The 16,604-nt window shown below is 65.6% G+C and overlaps 1 protein-coding gene across 1 annotated transcript; it reads right to left on the bottom strand.

The window, feature by feature from the left end:
- Positions 1–32: 32 nt before the first annotated feature.
- AKNA (AT-hook transcription factor) lies at positions 33–16,271 on the bottom strand. Its single transcript, XM_052814634.1, is given in 22 exon segments — positions 33–2,082; positions 2,397–2,559; positions 2,828–2,953; positions 3,490–3,786; positions 4,023–4,126; positions 4,355–4,516; positions 4,895–5,081; positions 5,316–5,548; positions 5,778–5,884; positions 5,991–6,198; positions 6,393–6,566; positions 6,654–6,781; positions 6,889–7,051; positions 7,172–7,272; positions 7,387–7,446; positions 7,537–7,694; positions 7,848–8,004; positions 8,559–8,633; positions 9,212–9,775; positions 9,777–10,192; positions 10,336–10,611; positions 16,163–16,271. Coding segments are annotated over 21 exon segments (4,032 nt in total). The 5' UTR covers positions 10,502–10,611; positions 16,163–16,271; the 3' UTR covers positions 33–1,799.
- Between the last annotated feature and the right edge of the window lie 333 nt (positions 16,272–16,604).

The raw sequence follows: 16,604 nt of genomic DNA, 5'->3' as shown, positions 1-16,604 counted from the left end.
AATGGCTTTGAAAAGGAAGAAAAACCCACAAGCCGACCAACCGCATTTATTTCGTTCAAAAATAGGTGATTATCTTAGTACAAAATACCATCCAAATGGCTCTGCTGGTCATTACAAAATAGGAGATACGGAAAAAAACTTCATCTTTGCTCCTGGCTATTGCATTTGGGATAGTTAAATACAGCTGCGTGCTCCCTGCACGCTCCCCGCACACCCCAGCTGGGCTGGGGGGGTCACAGCTTCCAGTGCGGCTGCGACCTAGCCCGTTGGCTCGCTTGGGACACAGGTACAAGCAGATGCAACCAGAGACACAGAAATCCTCTTTAAAATCCCCCCTGCATGCCCCCAACCCACCCCTCTCCCCCCAAAGGGCAGCATCAGGGGCAGCCCCTCCCTGGCCCCCCCCGGCTGGTTGCAGGATCCGGGCTCAGTGGTTTTGCAAGCGCTTGGGGAGGCTCTAGACCTGAGTAACTCACAGGGGGCATTAGTGATTTCGCCCCCAAAAAACATGGGTCTTTGTACAGCAAAAAAAATTCAAAAATAAATAAATTTGACACGGGCACTTCAGGTAGGTCCTACACATAAACACAGCCGGGGGCACTGCAGGCTGAGATGCTCAGGGATGGAGGGGGGGGGGGTTGGCTGGACCCATCCCGGGGGCACAGGGTGCAGGTTCTGCATGGGTGCTGGTGGGTGCAGCTGGAGGGTCCCCCCCAGGGTTTGTAGGGTGCGGAGCACCCACCTCCAAGGCACTGTGCCCTCTCTGAGGGCTGCTCCGACCACATCCATTTCGCTAAAAAATAGGCATTAACAGATTACAAAACCAGCCTGGAGGGACGGGGGCTCCGCAGACCCCCTCAGGGCCAGATCCTGCCCCTGTCTCGGTCTCACGGGGCAATTTTTCCTCTACCAGCCCAGATCCCCTGGGAATCCCAAGGAAAACCCCAAATACTTCTTTTTTTCTGCCCAGATAACACTGTGGGTGGCCACACCCAGGGACGGCCAAAAAAACCTCACGAATGCCCTAAGGATTATACTGGAAATTAAAACCAGAACATATATATGTACCTCTATATAGATACATATATATACATACACACACACATTGTATATCAATCATCCCTAAAAGAGTGATTTAGCTGCTTACTAGCTACCTCGGAGAAAAAAAATTCACATAAAATGACAAAAAGAAGAGCTTTTCCAGGGAGGACCTGGCTCGGTTGAAGTCCAAGGGCAGAGCAGAGGGCGGAGGGGGGCACGGAGCTCCCAGACGATGCCTAAAGGCTGGGAAAGGGGTTGAGTAGGGAATTGCGGGTACTTCTGCCCTCACAGGCAGGGAGGTAAACACAGCTGCCAACGGGGGCTCGACCTGTGTTGCAGTAGGACCTACACAAAGTCAGAGCGTCCCCAGAAGTGCTCGGCTCCGGGTGGCGTCTGCCTTGGGGGACACAGGGCCACCCCGTTGGTCCCAGGGGACGGTGCCCTCCTGCCGGGGCTGGGCTCGCAGCCCGGGGTGCCACGGGATGATGCAGGTCTAGGGAGACTTCTGCCCACGTCTTGCCCCGCTCCTGCACCTTGGGTGGTCCTGAAAATGGACAGACAGATGGACAAGCGATGCAGGAGGTCTAGGGCAAGCGGGATGGGAGCCGGTGCAGGACGCCATGGAGATGCCTCCAGCCCCGGTGCCCCCAGATCTGGCAGGGAGCATCCAGTCAAGGGATGCTGATGGGGGTACCATCTTCCTCCTCCTGCTGCCCCCTGCGAGGGCAGGGAGGGTTTGGCAGGGGCCGGCAGGACCCTCAGAAGAGGCAGGAGCCCCGCAGGTCCCGTGCTCGGCTCAGCTCAGTGGCTAGCGCCCGGCTCATGCGGGTGGTGGTGAGCCTCACACTCTGGGCAGCCTCCACGGCCCGGCTCAGTGACCGGTTCAGCTCCTCCAACTCATCCAGGTCCAGGGTCAGGCAGCGGTGGTGGCCGGCAGCACGTGGCCTGGGGGGATGCTCTGCCCGCCGGTGCCCCGCAGCGTGTTGGAGGGGGACCCCGGCCATGGCTGGGGCTGAGGTAGGTACCGCTGGGGAGCAGTAGCTGGGAAGAAGAAGGGGACACGGGCTCGGCTTTGCCCCGTAGGCTGTGCCCCCCCGCCCCGGGGCTCTGTGCCTCCACTCTGCCTTGGTTTTCACCCCTCTCCCCCACCTCATCCATCTCCAACCCCCAGCACCCATCTCCCTACGCCCACCCCCACGCAGACCCCGCTCCCAGCCAGCTGCCACCCAGGTGCCTGGGCTCCGTGGGCAAACCAGCAGGTCCCTGGGGTGGGCACAGCCCCTCCCGGGTTCACCCTCCTCCCCCAGGAGATGCTGACCTCCCCCCCGGTCCCCCCCAAGGCAGAGCATCCTTACAGCATGGAGGGAACGTAAGGCACAAGGGGGACGGGTGCAAGGCAGCCGATGGCAGCGGTGGCACCAGGGCTGGCCAAGTACCAAAGTCCAGGCTGCTCCGGTTTCTCGGCTCGGGGACCAACGCGGGAGCCTGGGGGGGACGTGCCACTGGGGCCATGCTCTGCTGCGGGGAGGAAGGTGGTTAGATGTCCCCAAGGGGGTTAGATGTCCCTGTGGGGGTGCAGCGAGCGGCAGCCCCAGGTGAGCCCACCCGTGCCACAGCGGGAACAGCCATGCCCGCGGGGAGCGGGTGGTGGCACCGCTGGCTGTCACTTCTGTCCCCAAGCAGTGTGCCAGCACTGTGCCAGGGGTCTGAGGGCTGTTTCCCGTCCCCCCGCCCCAGCCCCCATGCAGGGATGAGCCATGCCAAGCACGTGCCATCCGTCACCCACCGTGCGTGGCTCCGTCCCTGCTGCCGGGCGTGGGGGGACCCATGGGTGCTCGGCAAGCCGGGCAGCGTGTTCTCCTCGGAGTGCTGTGCTGGGGCTGTATCGCGGCATCACCCGCCCCGAATCCAGCTATGGAGAGAAGAGTGAGCGTGTCTGGGAACATCCCCGCACAGACCAAGCAAGGGCGGTTTGGAAAAAGCAGAGCGGTTTGGGGGAGCGGCTGGGACAGGAGGTGAAGGCCTTTCCCTGCAAGGACGGGGTGGGGGGCCGCAAAGGGGGGGCTCTTCAAAATGGGGGAGGGTCTGCAAAATGGGGGGTCTGCAAAGCATTCTGCATGCATCCAGCTCCGTTCCAGGCAGGCACAGGACGCAGCAGAGCCCAGCTCTGCGCCGTTACCCGGGAATGGGCCAAGTTAACCTTTAGCTAAAGGACGGGGCTGGGGACACATTCCCACTGCTCCGGGGACACCGGCGGCTGCAGCCGGCAGCGAGAAGGGCACCCCAGGGCAGGGGGGTCCAGCCGAGGGGCACTGGGGTGACCCCAGGCTGCGGGGCGTGGGCTCATATCTCCCCCCTCCCCAAGCCTCTAGTTAATGAATTAAATTCATTAGCAGCTCCGTTTGTGAAGCCCAGAAGGGGCTGGGGGCTGCTCCCGGGGTCACTCACCTGATGATGTCCTGCTCCCGTGGCACCGGGGGCACCCCGGGGTGCCCGGCTCTTCTCGGGGTGCTGCGGTGGCCCGTGGCATCCCTGCCTGGTACCCGCGTCCCTGCCAAAACCCAGCGTGAGCGCGGCCGGGAACCCCAACGCGGGGGCAGCCGTCCTCAGCCCCTGGCACCGACCGCTGCTGGCACGCACCTGTGTACTGTCCCCGAAATGTCACGACACCCGGGGTGCTCCCAGGGCTCTTCTGTGGGGAGGGGGTGGCCCGGGGCCCAGCGGGTGAGGGGTCCGACTCGGAGGCTGCGGTGGAGGAGAGGGAAGCGGGGTGGGATCCAGTGGGTCCGACCCCAGGTCTGCAGGATCTGGCCCTGGGCTGAGCGCTGCTGGGTCCCACGGGCCCACCAGGACCTGCCCGGTCCCCGTGGTCCCACAGCCCCACCAGCACCCCACTCCGTTTGGGGAAGGGGAAATGGCATGCAGGGAGGAGCGTGTCCCCACTGTCCCCACTGTCCCAACCCCAGCGGGGTCCCACTTACTGAGGTCCAGCTCTGGCCCGTCCCGCGGCAGCGATGCCGACCTCCGTCTCTTCGTCAGTGCGACCCCAGGGGCCACCCTGCCCCGCAGCGGGGGGCTTGGCTCCCTGCGGAGGGGACGGTGCTGCTGTCACCACCCAGACCCCTCAGTGTCCCCTCAGGCATCCCCCCGACCCACCACCCTGCACAGCCAGGCTGCCGGTCCCCTTCCCGAGCCCAACCTCTCCCCAGTTGCAGCAGAAATGGGACGGGCTGGGGGTGTCCCCGGGCCCGTGGGACACAGTGCCGCCCCCAACCACCCCCCCACCGCCCCCCAGCTCCCTCCTGCCACCTACCCCGAGGGTGCTGCGTCCTTGGGGGACGATGGTCCGCTGGCCACCAGCTGCCTCCTGGCCGGGGCGGCTTTTCCCTCGGGATAGTTGCGGGAGCGGCGCAGGCTCTCCTCCAGCCTCCGCTGCAGGCGCCACACCTCGTCCCGCAGCGCCCGGATGGCCTGGCTGCCGCAGGACAGATGCCACGGTGAGGGGCGCCTGCAGTACAGCAAGGCTCCCAACAGTCCTGGCTGCTCCTGGGTGCCCTGGGGTGGGAGCAGTCCCGTCCTACCCGGACCCCGTGCCTGACCCCATCCCCACCGGCCAGGACTCAGTAGCTCATGCTATCATGCTCCCCAAAACCCAGCCTGGGGCTTCTCTCAGCCAGCCCACACATGTCACGAGTTTGGAGGACTCAGCCCCAGCTAGGTCCTGGCTCTCCAAGAAGGGAAAACCTGCTGCTGCCCAGCAGAAGATGCCGGTGCCTTTGGGAACTTTGCTTGGCAGGGTCCCTGTGCCACCTGGGGGGCGTTGGCCTGGTTTGGGGGGTACATAGACACTCACTCACGCTCCAGACGGGAGCCCAGCAGGTCGCAGCGTGCCGGGTCGAGGGATGGCAGGTCAGGGGACAGCGGGGTGGGGGACGGTGTTTCGGGGGATGGCGGGGGGCTGGCCGGGCCCCTGGCCATGCTGGAGGGGTGGCCGCTGGCGCTGGCGCAACTCCTGCCTTCTGCCTCCGAGTCCGTGTGAGCTGGAGAGGGGGGGGCACAGTGAGCCGAGGTTGGCAGCGTGGGACGTGGGGCTGCCCCCTCCCAGGAGAGACCTGGGGGAGCAGAACCAGCAGGCAGAAGGCACCCCCAGGCCAGCACACCAAGGGACTTGGGGTAACACCGTAAACCAGACCCTCTTCCACCCGCAGAGCCAGGGCCCCCCCAAATCTCTCTCCCCGGGGGACACATCCCTCCCTGAAATGCTGCCTACTCACTGCCGTCACCGTCGGGTCCTGCCTCGCTGCCCGCGCTCTCGGCCCAGAGCGGGGGGGAGCTGCCCTGCGAGGGGGTGCTGGGGGGCAGGTGGGGCCCCCCCGTGCCACCCTGCCCGCCCACGGGGTAGATGCCCATCAGCGCCGTCTCGGAGGGAAGCGGGATCGCCTCTCTCTTCCGTGGAGGACAGAGGGTTGCAGGGATGGGGATGGAGGGTCCCAGCAAGCCAGGGGTCCTGGGGACGGGACGGGTCATGCAGGCAGCCGCCATGGCTCATGCCCCAGCCATGGGCCACCCTGCACATCTCCATCCCACCCTGGCAACCCCTCCCTGCTCCCTACGTCCTCGCTGCCTCTCCCCCCATCCCTGCTCCCCTTCAGTGCCCCAAATCCCCCCAGACAGAGCCAACAGCCTGTGTCCCCGAATCCCCACACTGGGGTGAGGGCAGGGACCCTGAGCCATACCCGGTGCCGGGAGGCTGGTGCTCAAGGGTGTGCACGGGGGGTGACACCCTGCTGGCCTCCGAGCCCACAAAGCCGCTGTCCGTCTCCGGTGACACAATGCGGTGCTCCTGCAGATGCATCGAGGAGAGCAGGATTGGTGCCAAGCACCCCCAGCAGCCCCCAGCAGGGTCTGGGGGTGCTGGCAGATGGGGCCTGCAGTCCCAGGGTACTCACCTTGCGGGGCTGGTGCTGGGCGACAGCGCTGCCCGCCCTGCTGCTGCGGCGGGACAGGAGCACCCGTGGTGGCTCGGGGAGCCCCAGGGGGGGCTTGGCTGTGGCCGGTGGCTCCTCAGCGGTGGCAGGGGACAGGTGGCCCCGTGTCCTCCCTGGCCATGGAGGCTCCCTGGGGGGCAGCGGTGCAGCTCTCCTCTCCGTGGGGTGCCTGCAGGGAGAGGATGGAGCATGAGCAATGGGGTAGAGCAACCCCAGATGTGGGGAAATGCCCTAGTGCAGCCAGCTCTCCCATGGAGGCAGTTAACTCTGAAGCCTATCAATGTCAGTGATGTAAAACCTGAGACCTGACATAAAACCTCCCACTCGCCCAGCATGGGGCACTTGTCCTCCCACAACACTTACAAGGGGGAGGTCTCGAGGTCGACCTCCTCGTCTAGTGACCGTGTCCTGCAGGAGACCTTGCTGGGGCCACCGTCCCCTGCTGCAGGTCCATCTGCCTCCTCTTGGGACCCAGTCTCTGCCAGACTCAGCTGCTCCAGGCTCAGCGACTCCGGCAAGGACTTGAAGTGCTTGTACCTGGGGGGGACCGCAGGCAGGAGTTGGTGGTTTTGGGGAGCCGCTCCCTGCCCGCATCCCCCCCCGCCCCACTGCGAGGGCACGCACTGCTCCAGCAGGTCACCGAAATCCTCCTCCACTCGGAGCTGCTTGTGCCAGAGGGGCCGGGGCAACCCCCCCGTCACCACCTCGCCGTCCCCTGCTGTCCCCCGGGGACCCTCCATCAGTGCAGGGCTCTGCAGGGCACAGCAAAAGGGGGTCAGAGAAGCACGACCCCCACCCCAGCATCCTTCTTTGCACCCCCCAGCCCTGTCCGCTCCCCCTGAAGCCTTGCCCAGCTCACCTTGGGGCGCGGGGAGCAGGCGGCCGGCGCTGGGGAAGGGGCTGGAGGGGAGCGGGGCTGGTTCGGGCATTGCGGGGGGAGCTGCCGCCTGGCCCCAGGCTCCAGCCGCTCCTTCAGCTCCTCCAAGTGCAGCCCCAGGCGGAAAATCTCCCCTTCCACCTCGCTGCAAGACAGCAACCATCAGTGTCGGGGAGACACCGAACCCGGCGGCACTGGGGGGCCGGCCGCGCGGGTCCCTGGGGCTTTGCCGGTGGGGAGAGGGCGGTGGGGGTCAAGCACTTACCGGTCGGCATCAAACTCCCCCGAGGCCCCCGGGTGCTGCTGCCGGGCTCGCAGGTACGCCCGCTCCAGCGCATCCTGCGCATCCCTCAGCTTTCTAAACCTCTGCGGCACAACGGCGGCGACGTCCGAGTCTGCCGGCTCGGCCCCTGGTCCCCGCCGCCCCCCCGGCCCCGCCGCGCACCCCCGGGGTGGGGTGCCGGGACGGGGCTGACGCACCTGGAGCTGCTCCCGGGGCGCGGGGCTCCCAGCCCGGATCCAGCCTTCGAAGGATTCCACCTGGCCGGGAGAGAAAGGGCTGAGCCCCGCTGCAGCCCCCCCCCGCTGCAGCCCCCCACTCCCCGCTGCAGCCCCCCCCCCGGAGCTTGCCTGGGCCTGCAGCTTGTGGGTCTGGCCCGCCAGCGTCCGCGTCAGCTGGGTGCCCGGGCAGCGGCACGGCCCCGGGCAGGTGGGGCAGCCCCCCCCGGGTGGAGGGGGGGAAGGAGGTTGGGGTGATCCCTCCCTGTCTGATGGTCCCGGAGCTGGAGCTGCGAGAAAACACGAGGACGAGGTGATGCACCGGTCCCCCCACCCCACCGTGGGGAAGCCATGGGTATGGGGGGGTCTCGGCTCAACAGCCCCCCCCCAAAACCAGAGCAGGAGGGCGATGAGCAGGACGGGGAAACCACGGTTCAACCCACCTCCACCCAGCGAGGCCGGCGGGGCCGGGGCCGGGGTCGTGCTGAAAGCCGCCGTCCTGGCCTGCGGGATGCTGAGGGCCATCACCCGGCAGCCGGTGCCCACGGTGCCCACGGTGAGGCTGCGGCTGGGCCGTGGCGGGTCGGCGTACAGGCTCACCTGGGGGCAGCGAGAGGGGGTTTGGGTACCCACCCTGCACCCCAACCCTGGCATTGCCCACCCGACGTGCCCCTCGGGTCCCCCGTGGGGACAGCAGGCAGGCAGGGGCGAAGGCGGGGGCACGGCGTGGGCGGGGGGCACAGCCGGGCGCCAGCCCTGCCTCAGTTTCCCCACCCGCGCAGCGGTGCGGGGCGGGAGGCGGCGAGGGTGACACGGGGACGCGCTTCCGCCCGCTGCCCTGCCGTCTCAGCGACGTGCCCTGCAGCCGCCCCCGCCATTTCGGGGCCGTTTCAGCTCAGCCACCTCCCTGGCGCGGAGGGGAGCCTGCCAGGCGGGAGGGGGGGGAAAGCGACCCCCGGTTTTGCTGCGGGCTCTGCGGTGGCCTCGACCCCCGCTCCCCGGGCTGGGCTTGCTCAACCGCAGCTCCCCGGGAGGAGGAAGAGCCCGGGGGGGGCCGGGGGAGGAAGAGACCCCGAATAACCCCAGGGAGGGGGAAGCAGAGCCGGGAGTCCCCCCTCCTGCCCCCCCGCAGCCATCCCTGCCCTGGCACCCACCCTGGCACCCAGGCGCAGCTGGTCGATGGTGTTCTCGGCCTCGGCGTACTTCGTCAGCAGCTTGTGGTAGTCGTCCTGCGGGGAGGGGACACTCAGTGGGTGACGGCACCCGGCACGGGGATGGGGGCTCGGAGGATGCCCGAGGGGTGGGTGGCAAAGGGGGATGCAACATGGAGGGAGGCATCCCTGTGTGGGGATGACAGGGCTGGGGGGGGCTCCCATGGGTGGGGGACACCCTGGGGTGCAGAAACCCACCCCCCAAAGCACCCGGCCCCTCTAGTGCAGATGTGGCCCCCGTTCCTCTGCATGGGGGAGAGCCGCCCTCTCCTCCCAGGGGACAGGAGGGCATCGCAGGGGACAAGCACCCTGGGGGTAAAGAGCACTGGGGGGGGTGTACAAGCGTCCTGGGGGGGACAGAAGCCTCCCTGCCTCCAGCCCTGAGTGCTGCCCACATCCCTGCCTGGTCCTTCCCTCCTCACCAGCCCTCATGCAGGACTGGGAAGAGGTGACCAGCACCAATACCCCCATCGGTGACACAGGGCCGGCTCATGGCACTGGTGACATCTCCATCTCACCTGCACTGCCTGGTCCCCCCACCCTAGAGACCCTCCCAGTAAGGCCTCTCTGGCTGAACTGGGGGAGCTGGATGTTACCTGGAGCTGTTGCACCAGCTCGGTGGCTTGCCTGGGGGACCTGAACTCCTGCGGCAACCCGGCGGTGGTGGGGGGCTGCGGGGGGACCCCCTCCCCGCTGCTCAGCAGCACCTCCCGGACGATTTCGGCCGGGGACTTGAAGCCGATGGGGCCGCCCGGGGCCCTGGGGTGGGCGGGCAGGGCTCGGCCCCGCGGCGGCCGGTAGCTCTGGTCGAACTTCACCCGTGCCTCCACCTTGGAGAGGTCGGGCAGGGGGTGGTTGAGCCGCCCTCGGCCGTACTGGGTGCCCTCGGCCGTGCCGGTGCCCGCTCCCGAGGGATCCCTCGCCTCCTTGCCGCCCGCGTGCCGCCGACGGGGGCTCAGGGACCGCGACGGCCGGCCGGGTTTGGGGGGCAGCACCGTGGGTGTTGCTTTCTTGGGCACCTGGGACCTGTCGTGCAGCTGGGGTGCGGGGGGGGGTGCCAGTGCCCCAGGGCTCCCCGGTGGGTGCCAAGCCAGCGGTGCCAGGGGCCGGCAGCCCCGTCCTAGCTGGCTGGGGCTCGGGGATGGGCTCGATGCTGGTGGCATCGCAGAGGTCATCGGTGCAGAGGGGCAGCAGGCAGCTCCGGCTCGGGGTCCAGCCCTGCCCGTGCCCCCCGCCGGCGTCCCCGGCCATGCCCCAGCCCCGGTGCCGGCGGGATGGGGTGGTGGGGTCAGGGCTGGCGTCCGATAGCCCTGAGGTGTCACCACCGTCCGTGCTGCAGCCGCGGGGCTGGCAGAGAGCCCGGCCATCCCGCGACGCCGCGGGGCTGCCGCTGGATCCTGAGCCCCACCGGCCCTCATAGGAGAGCTCGGGGTAGGGCTCCCCGTCACTCTCTGCCCCCCAGGGCTCCTCGTCCCCCCTGGAGCTGCCCCGCTCTTCATCCTCCTCCGCCAGGTCCCGCCGCGGGTGCCAGCGACCCTCCTCCGCCGGGGACCTCTCCTCCAGGTCCTCGCCGTCGCCTGCAAAACACCAGCACCGTGGGCTGCTGCCAGCCAGCCGGTGCCCCCCGGTCCCCTCGCAGCCCCCCTCGGCTCCAGCAGCTCCTGGGACACCCGGGACCCCCCAGTGAGGGTCTTTGGGCAGCGGGGAGGGGACAACTCACCCCACGGTGGGCTCCCGGCATCCTCCCCCAGGCCGATGACCCCATCCTTGTCCATCCGCCTTTCAAAGTCGTCTTCCTCCTCCTCCTCCTCCTCCTCCTCCTCCTCTCCCTCCCAGCGCGTCAGCTCTGTTTGTGTCCAGCGCAGCCATGGTGCCGGGCTGGCCATGGCCCGCGGGCACGGCGTCCCCGTCACTTGTGCCGCTTCATGGCCCAGCGGCGGCAGCAGGCTGGGGACCTCCTCGCCACGAATGTAGGTCACATCATCGCCACTGCATCCTGGCGGGGGCTGAGGGAGAGGGAGGAATGCTCAGCAGGACACAGTGGGCTCTGTTTGAGGCGTTCCCCCCGCTGCCAGGGCTTCCCCTGTCCCCCAGACCTTGGGGACAAGAGCAACCTCCCGTGACAGGGGGTGACACTCTCGGGCCAGCCCCCCACCCTGCATGAAGCCAGAGCTGACGCTTCTCCCATGGCCATGATGGTCCCCAGAGCTCCCCATGGGGATGGAGCCCCCCAGGGCCACCCCAAAAGGCTTTTCCCCCTGCGGGGTGGGCATTGGGGGACACCCTGCCCATGCTGGCACCCGCCACACATCACCCTGGCCGAGCAGCCACAGCCTGGGGACCGTCAGCGGTGCCACCACAGCGCAGGACAGTGCCAGGGGAGGCAGGAGCACCCCGAGGCCCCTCCGGCTCTGGAGGGCTGACAGCAAGAGGGATCACAGCAGAGGCCTGGCACACTCGCTCCACGAATGACCTAAAAGCAGGAGCTCGCCCTCGCCCCACTCCTCGGTGTGCCAGGGTTCCCAGAGCCGCAGCAGCAGCTCTAGAGATGCCGGATGCCAAAAACCCAACCGCTGGGCGGGTAGCAAGAAAGGCCACAGGGTTTTCCCGGCAACAGCCCCTCGGCTAGATTTGAGCCCCCTGCAACCCAATTTTGGCCATGGGGTGCTGGAGGCGGCAGCTGCCCACGTGCCAGTGGCTGGTACCGAGCACTGTGCCGGCATCACCAGTGGTCACCCCGCAGAATCCCCAACCCAATGCCAGAGCATGGAGGAGCAACTGACCCCATGCCAGGTACACTCACCCCGTGCCAGCATTGCCGGGACATCCCCATCACCACGACCCCATTGGGGGTCCCCAAAGCAGCATCCCTCCGAGAACCCCAAAACCTTCCTGCTGGGCTTTTGCAGAAGTAGGAAACGATGCTCGGGTGCTTCCTGCAAGTTTGCAGGCGGCCGCAAATTTTTTAACCCCATCACGCCCTGCGCGGCAGGGTCTGTAACCTCCTCCCACGTCACTTTTCATCAAAAACTTTATTTTTTCATTCCATTCAGAGTGAAATGCTGAAGCAAAATGGCGGGGGAGGGGGGAGGATCCCTGGGACCATCAGCAGCTGCAGCTTCCAAAAGAAATCAGGATGAGGGTCTTTCAGGAGGCCAAGCAACCCCAAAATTCAGCCATACAGCCCCAAAATTTGGCTAGGCAGATGCCCCCTTGGAAATGGGCTTTGCCCATATCCTGGATTTCCAAGGGGGGGTCTGCCTGGCCCCCATCCTGAGATGCTGCTCACAGCCCCAGGGACGCTGCGGCCATAACCAGACATCAGGGCGCATCCTGGCACACTTGCAGGCAGGCAATTAATTCAGCTCGTTACTGTGTAATTAGTGGCACGCGGAGGAGAGCTTGCACGAGCTCCCGGCTGCTAACGAAACCACAGCACGGTCCCTGGGGTGGGTGTATTTAGCTGGAGGGTGCTGTGGTGATTTCAGGGTGCTGCTGGCTTGGGGATGGTGGTGATGAGCAACAAAGCTATGGCACCCACATGCTCTGGGAAAAGTCCTGTAACCCACTCCGAAGTCTCAGATCTGCAAATTCCCTGGCTTAAATCCTGCTGTTAATGGGGTTTTGGGGGTTATTTTCTGGTGCCACCCGGCATCAAGGTCCTCGGGCATTGTCCTTGCACCAGCAGCGCGCCTCCAGTCCTGCCTGCATCCTTGGGGCTTTACGGGCAGGGAGCAAACCCCAAAGCATCCCTTAGGGTCTTGTAAACCTCCCAGGGAGCTTGCGGGAGGTTTTTCCCTGTACACTTGCTGGGCAACTCCACTTTCTGCACCTGGAGATGCTCCACAGCTTCTCCTGCCTCTGGGGTGCAGCCACCAGGGAGGATGGGGTTGCCCATGGGATGCTTCAGGCTCTGCGGCTGCTCAGTGCAGCTAAAGAGCGATTTTGGCTTCAGCCCCTCTCTGAGCTGGTATGTTTCCAGCCCTGAGCGTTTGCCCACATCCTGGCCTGGAGAAGTGGCACACCAAAGTGCCCCCTGACCCGCCTTGAGCCCTGCAGCACCCCCAAGAGGTGAGGAGCCCCAAACACCAGCCCAGCGGGCAAGGGGGGGGTGAAAGGAGACCGTGGGTCCTGTTGTCTTGGGGCAAAGAGGGTTAAAATGTGTCCTACCCGGTTTTGGCAGGCTGGAGCTTGGATCATGCCTAACCCATACACCATCAGCTGTCACCCCATTTCTGAGCAGCAGCCCCCCCGGCTGCACTGCCCGCAGCAGCCACAGTCTGCAGGATCTGCTTGCAAATCCAGCCACATTTCTTGCTTTCCCAGAAAGTCCCTCCACCAATGGTCATGGTGGTAAGAGAGAAGAATCTTGGATTTTTTCCCCTTTAAGTGAGTTGCTTGCTGTTATGGTAACACAGAAAAGCTTGAAAAATGATGTGGCTACGTACTCAGGAACCACAAAGCAAATGCAAACAAGCCCAAGTGTGTGTGTGTGTGTATTTTGTTTTTTAATCTTGCTCTTTGAAAGCTGGGATTTTGCAACAGGGTAATCAGAGAAAGAGCTAAAAAGAAATTTAGAAGCCTCAGCTAGAAAATGTCTTGTACCCCTGAACTCTGCTCTGCCTGAGACCCTCCGCTCCTCTCCTGCCCTCCACCTCTCAGCCAGGGCTGTCCCAAATTGTGCCTCGGGGGTGGAGGTGCTCGGAGGAGGGAGGCGATGCTCAGGGCAGTGATGAGTACTGCCAGGTCTCTGCCTGGCCAGCAGGCAGGAGGGGTTGCCTCTGCCTGGCCCTGCCCTCAGCTCCTAATCTCTGATCCACTCCACAGGCAGCTTCACCCTCCGCCACAGCGATCCTGTCCCTGTCCTGCTCCCGGCCCTGCAAACCCCCAGGGGACAGATGGAGGCTCAAGGCTGAGACTGCCCAACTCATTGCACGTGTGAAGCAGAGCAACAGCAGTGCAGTCAAGGCCAACACCGAGCAGCGCATGGCCCTGTCACTGCTCCTGGTTTTATCAGTGGTGACAGCGGAGGAGACGCCGCCGCATCCCCGGCCCCAGGGCTTGCTCGGTGACATGGCGGGGGGGCGACAGGGCTGCTGTCACTTTGCCTTCACTGCTTTGTCAACCCTGGGCAGAGCAGGTGGGCTGGGGGGGGCTCTGACCCCCCCACCCCCATCCCTGTGGCATGACGGCGATGTCCCACGAGTGATGGGGAATAACCCTCCCTGGGCCCCAAAATAAAATATCCATCCCTCGCCCGGGAGGGGGGTTAAACCCCCACAAATGTGCCCAGCTGGGACACAGGGGCGGCTTTAACCCCCCTCCCGGGTGAGGGATGGATATTTTATTTTCCTAAACCACCAGGTCCAAACCCAAACTCAGTTCCAGAGAGCACCCAATCTCCCAGAGGTGCCCGGCACCCACATCCCCCAAGGGATCTACACCCCAGCACCCCAAGATGGCAAGCAGGCAATGCCAGCAGCCCTGCCTGCAGCCAGGAACCTCTGACCGCAGGTTTTTTTGGCTAAAAACCTCTGCAACCCAGGGCTCTGCAGGGGGGGTACTGCTCCTGCATGCACTGCATAAAAATACACATTTTTTCTGCTTGAGTGTCTAAAAAGAGAGGTTAAAAGCAAGCAGGGGCTGACGACTGGTCCTGGAGACCTGCAGGGAAGGGCTGGGGAGGGCTGGTTTTTGGGAGCGTGGGTCTCTCGCAGCCTCCCCGCATTCCCCTTCCCCTCCTCAGCTCGCCTTTTTGTCCGAGCCCCTAGCAGGAGCGGCACATCAGCACTGCCACCCAAAGCATCTTTTGGGGGGGGTGTTGAAGGAGGCCAGAAGAACAGTCTCAGGCTGAAACTTGGCAAGGGGTGTCTGCACTCCAGGAGGGAGGAATTCCTGGTTTATAAACTCTTTTTTTTAAGCCCACAGAGTCCTGTTTTATGAGCATGAAAGAAGGCAGAGAAGCAGAAACGCTGCTTTTTTAGTTTGCACTATTTCCCATTAAAACAAGGCAGAAACCATCACAGTGAGGAAGAGTCTGACAAACCCTCCTCGTCCTCTGAAAGCACACACGCCTGTTACTACACCATCGCTCTAAAGCCCCTAAGTCCCCCCAGTTCCCCTGCCTGGAGGGGCCATGTCCCCCCCAGCTCCCCCTTGCTGGCACATCCCCATGGAGAGGCACCGAAACCCCATGGAAACGCCATCTCTCCGTCACTTGCACTGAAGCGAAGCCCTACAGCGGGACGGGAGCTGCTCCCACGGCCGCTTTCCTACCTCCTCCCCGGCACACGAACCTTCCTGTCCCCGACACAGGGCCCTGTCCTCCCTGGGGACAGCATCGTCCCCAGGGCCTGCCAGGAAAGCTGCGGGTGTACACCCCGGGGACAAACCCCAACGTACCTGCGGGAGCCGGGGTGAGCTGGGGGCTGCCAATGGCCATAATGCCTGCGAAGGGCGGCCTTAATCCCCGTCTGGAGAGAGCTGCCGCTGCGGCAGAGCCGGTGGCAGAGAGATCCCTTATTAGCGCAGGGTAAGGGGGAGGTGGCAGGGGACACGGGAGGGCAGCCGGTCTCCAGCAGCCGGGAGCATGTGGTGGGGTTAAGCAGCAAAGGGCTGGATTTGGGTAAACAGTGCGTCGACCACTACGCTCTCCGGAGAGTCCTTAAAACATCTCCGCCTGGACCGTTTCGAAAGGGTGCTGCAGAGCAAGGGAAACCCGCGACACCCGGCTGGCACCCACAACCTGACTTTAAGGAACCAAGTGCGCTCGCAGCCGCCCTTTAAATAAAACAAGGAACTGAAGTTGAAGGCAGCCCTTGCAACTTCCTCGGAGGAGGCAGCGGCATGGCCTCGCGTCCTGCAACCTCCGGGGTTGGCTTCGTGCCGTCCTTTGCGGCCCCGGCCACGCCAGCCTGATGAAACCCTCCCGAAATCCTCCGGCCACACCACCCGTGCACAAGCCGGGCGGCAGATTCGGCCCCGGGTGGGGAGGAAGCACGGGAATAAGAAAAGTTATGACAAGTTTCCCCAGGGCCACGAAAGCTCTGATGGCGTGGGGTGGCGTGGGCAGGACACGTGTTGGCAAGAAGCGGCGCAGCAGCCTGTCCCGCATCCTCCCGGCGCATCTCCTCGGCCGAAGGGACCCCGGTGGGGCCGGGGGTTTGCCCCCCCCATCCGCCCAGGGACCCCAACTGGCTCCCAGCTGTGAGCCTGCCCTGCCAAAGCCGGGCTCGGCAGAGCCGGGGGAGAAGGGGGTGCTGGATGCGGCCCCCCGGATGGGGCCAGCCCCGCGGGCCCCCAGCTGTGCCCCCAGCTGTGCCTCCAGCTGTGCCCCCGCCCCGGTGCCCCCGGGGCCCTCTCCTCCCCTCCAGCTGCAGCAGGCGGCTCGCCGGGAGCAGCCGCGCCGCGCAGCGCCGTCCCCGCTCCCTGAGCACCGCCCCCCCCCCGGGGCACAGCTGGGGAGGGGGAGCACATCTGGCCCGGGGGCACCGCTGGAGCAGCACCCCCCGCCCCGCGCATGCAACAGCTGCCCCGCGGCTGCTCACCTGCAGGGGGGGCCCGGCCGGCCCCTCCTCGCCCGGCGCTGGGCGGCTCCGCACGGCGGCCCCGGCCCCGGCCCCGGCCCCGGCCCCGGCCCCGGCCCAGCCCCGGCCGCCGCCGCCGCCGCCGCCGCCTCCTCCCGGCCCGGCCCCGCCGGACAATAGCGCGGCCCGCCGGCGGCGGGGGGCGGGGTCCGCGCCTTCATTAGCATTCCTGCCGCTTCCCGCCAATCCGCGCGCGCCGCCGAGAGGGGACCGGGAAGCCGTTAGCATAAACCCCGCCCTCCTCTATATTTGCATAGCCCGCGGCGGGCGGCCTATCAGAGCCACCCTGGCTGGCTCTCATTGTCATAATTTATGCAGCGCGGGCACCCCCTGGTGGGGCGCAGCCCGGGCGGAGCGGGGCCGGGGCCAGGGCCTGCCCCATCCCGGGGTGCGGCCCTTGGCA

The sequence above is a fragment of the Harpia harpyja genome, chromosome 19 (assembly GCF_026419915.1).
Source record: "Harpia harpyja isolate bHarHar1 chromosome 19, bHarHar1 primary haplotype, whole genome shotgun sequence".
NCBI lineage: Eukaryota > Metazoa > Chordata > Aves > Accipitriformes > Accipitridae > Harpia > Harpia harpyja.
Note: the sequence above shows the minus strand (reverse complement) of the source record. Positions and strands in the feature narration are given on the sequence as shown.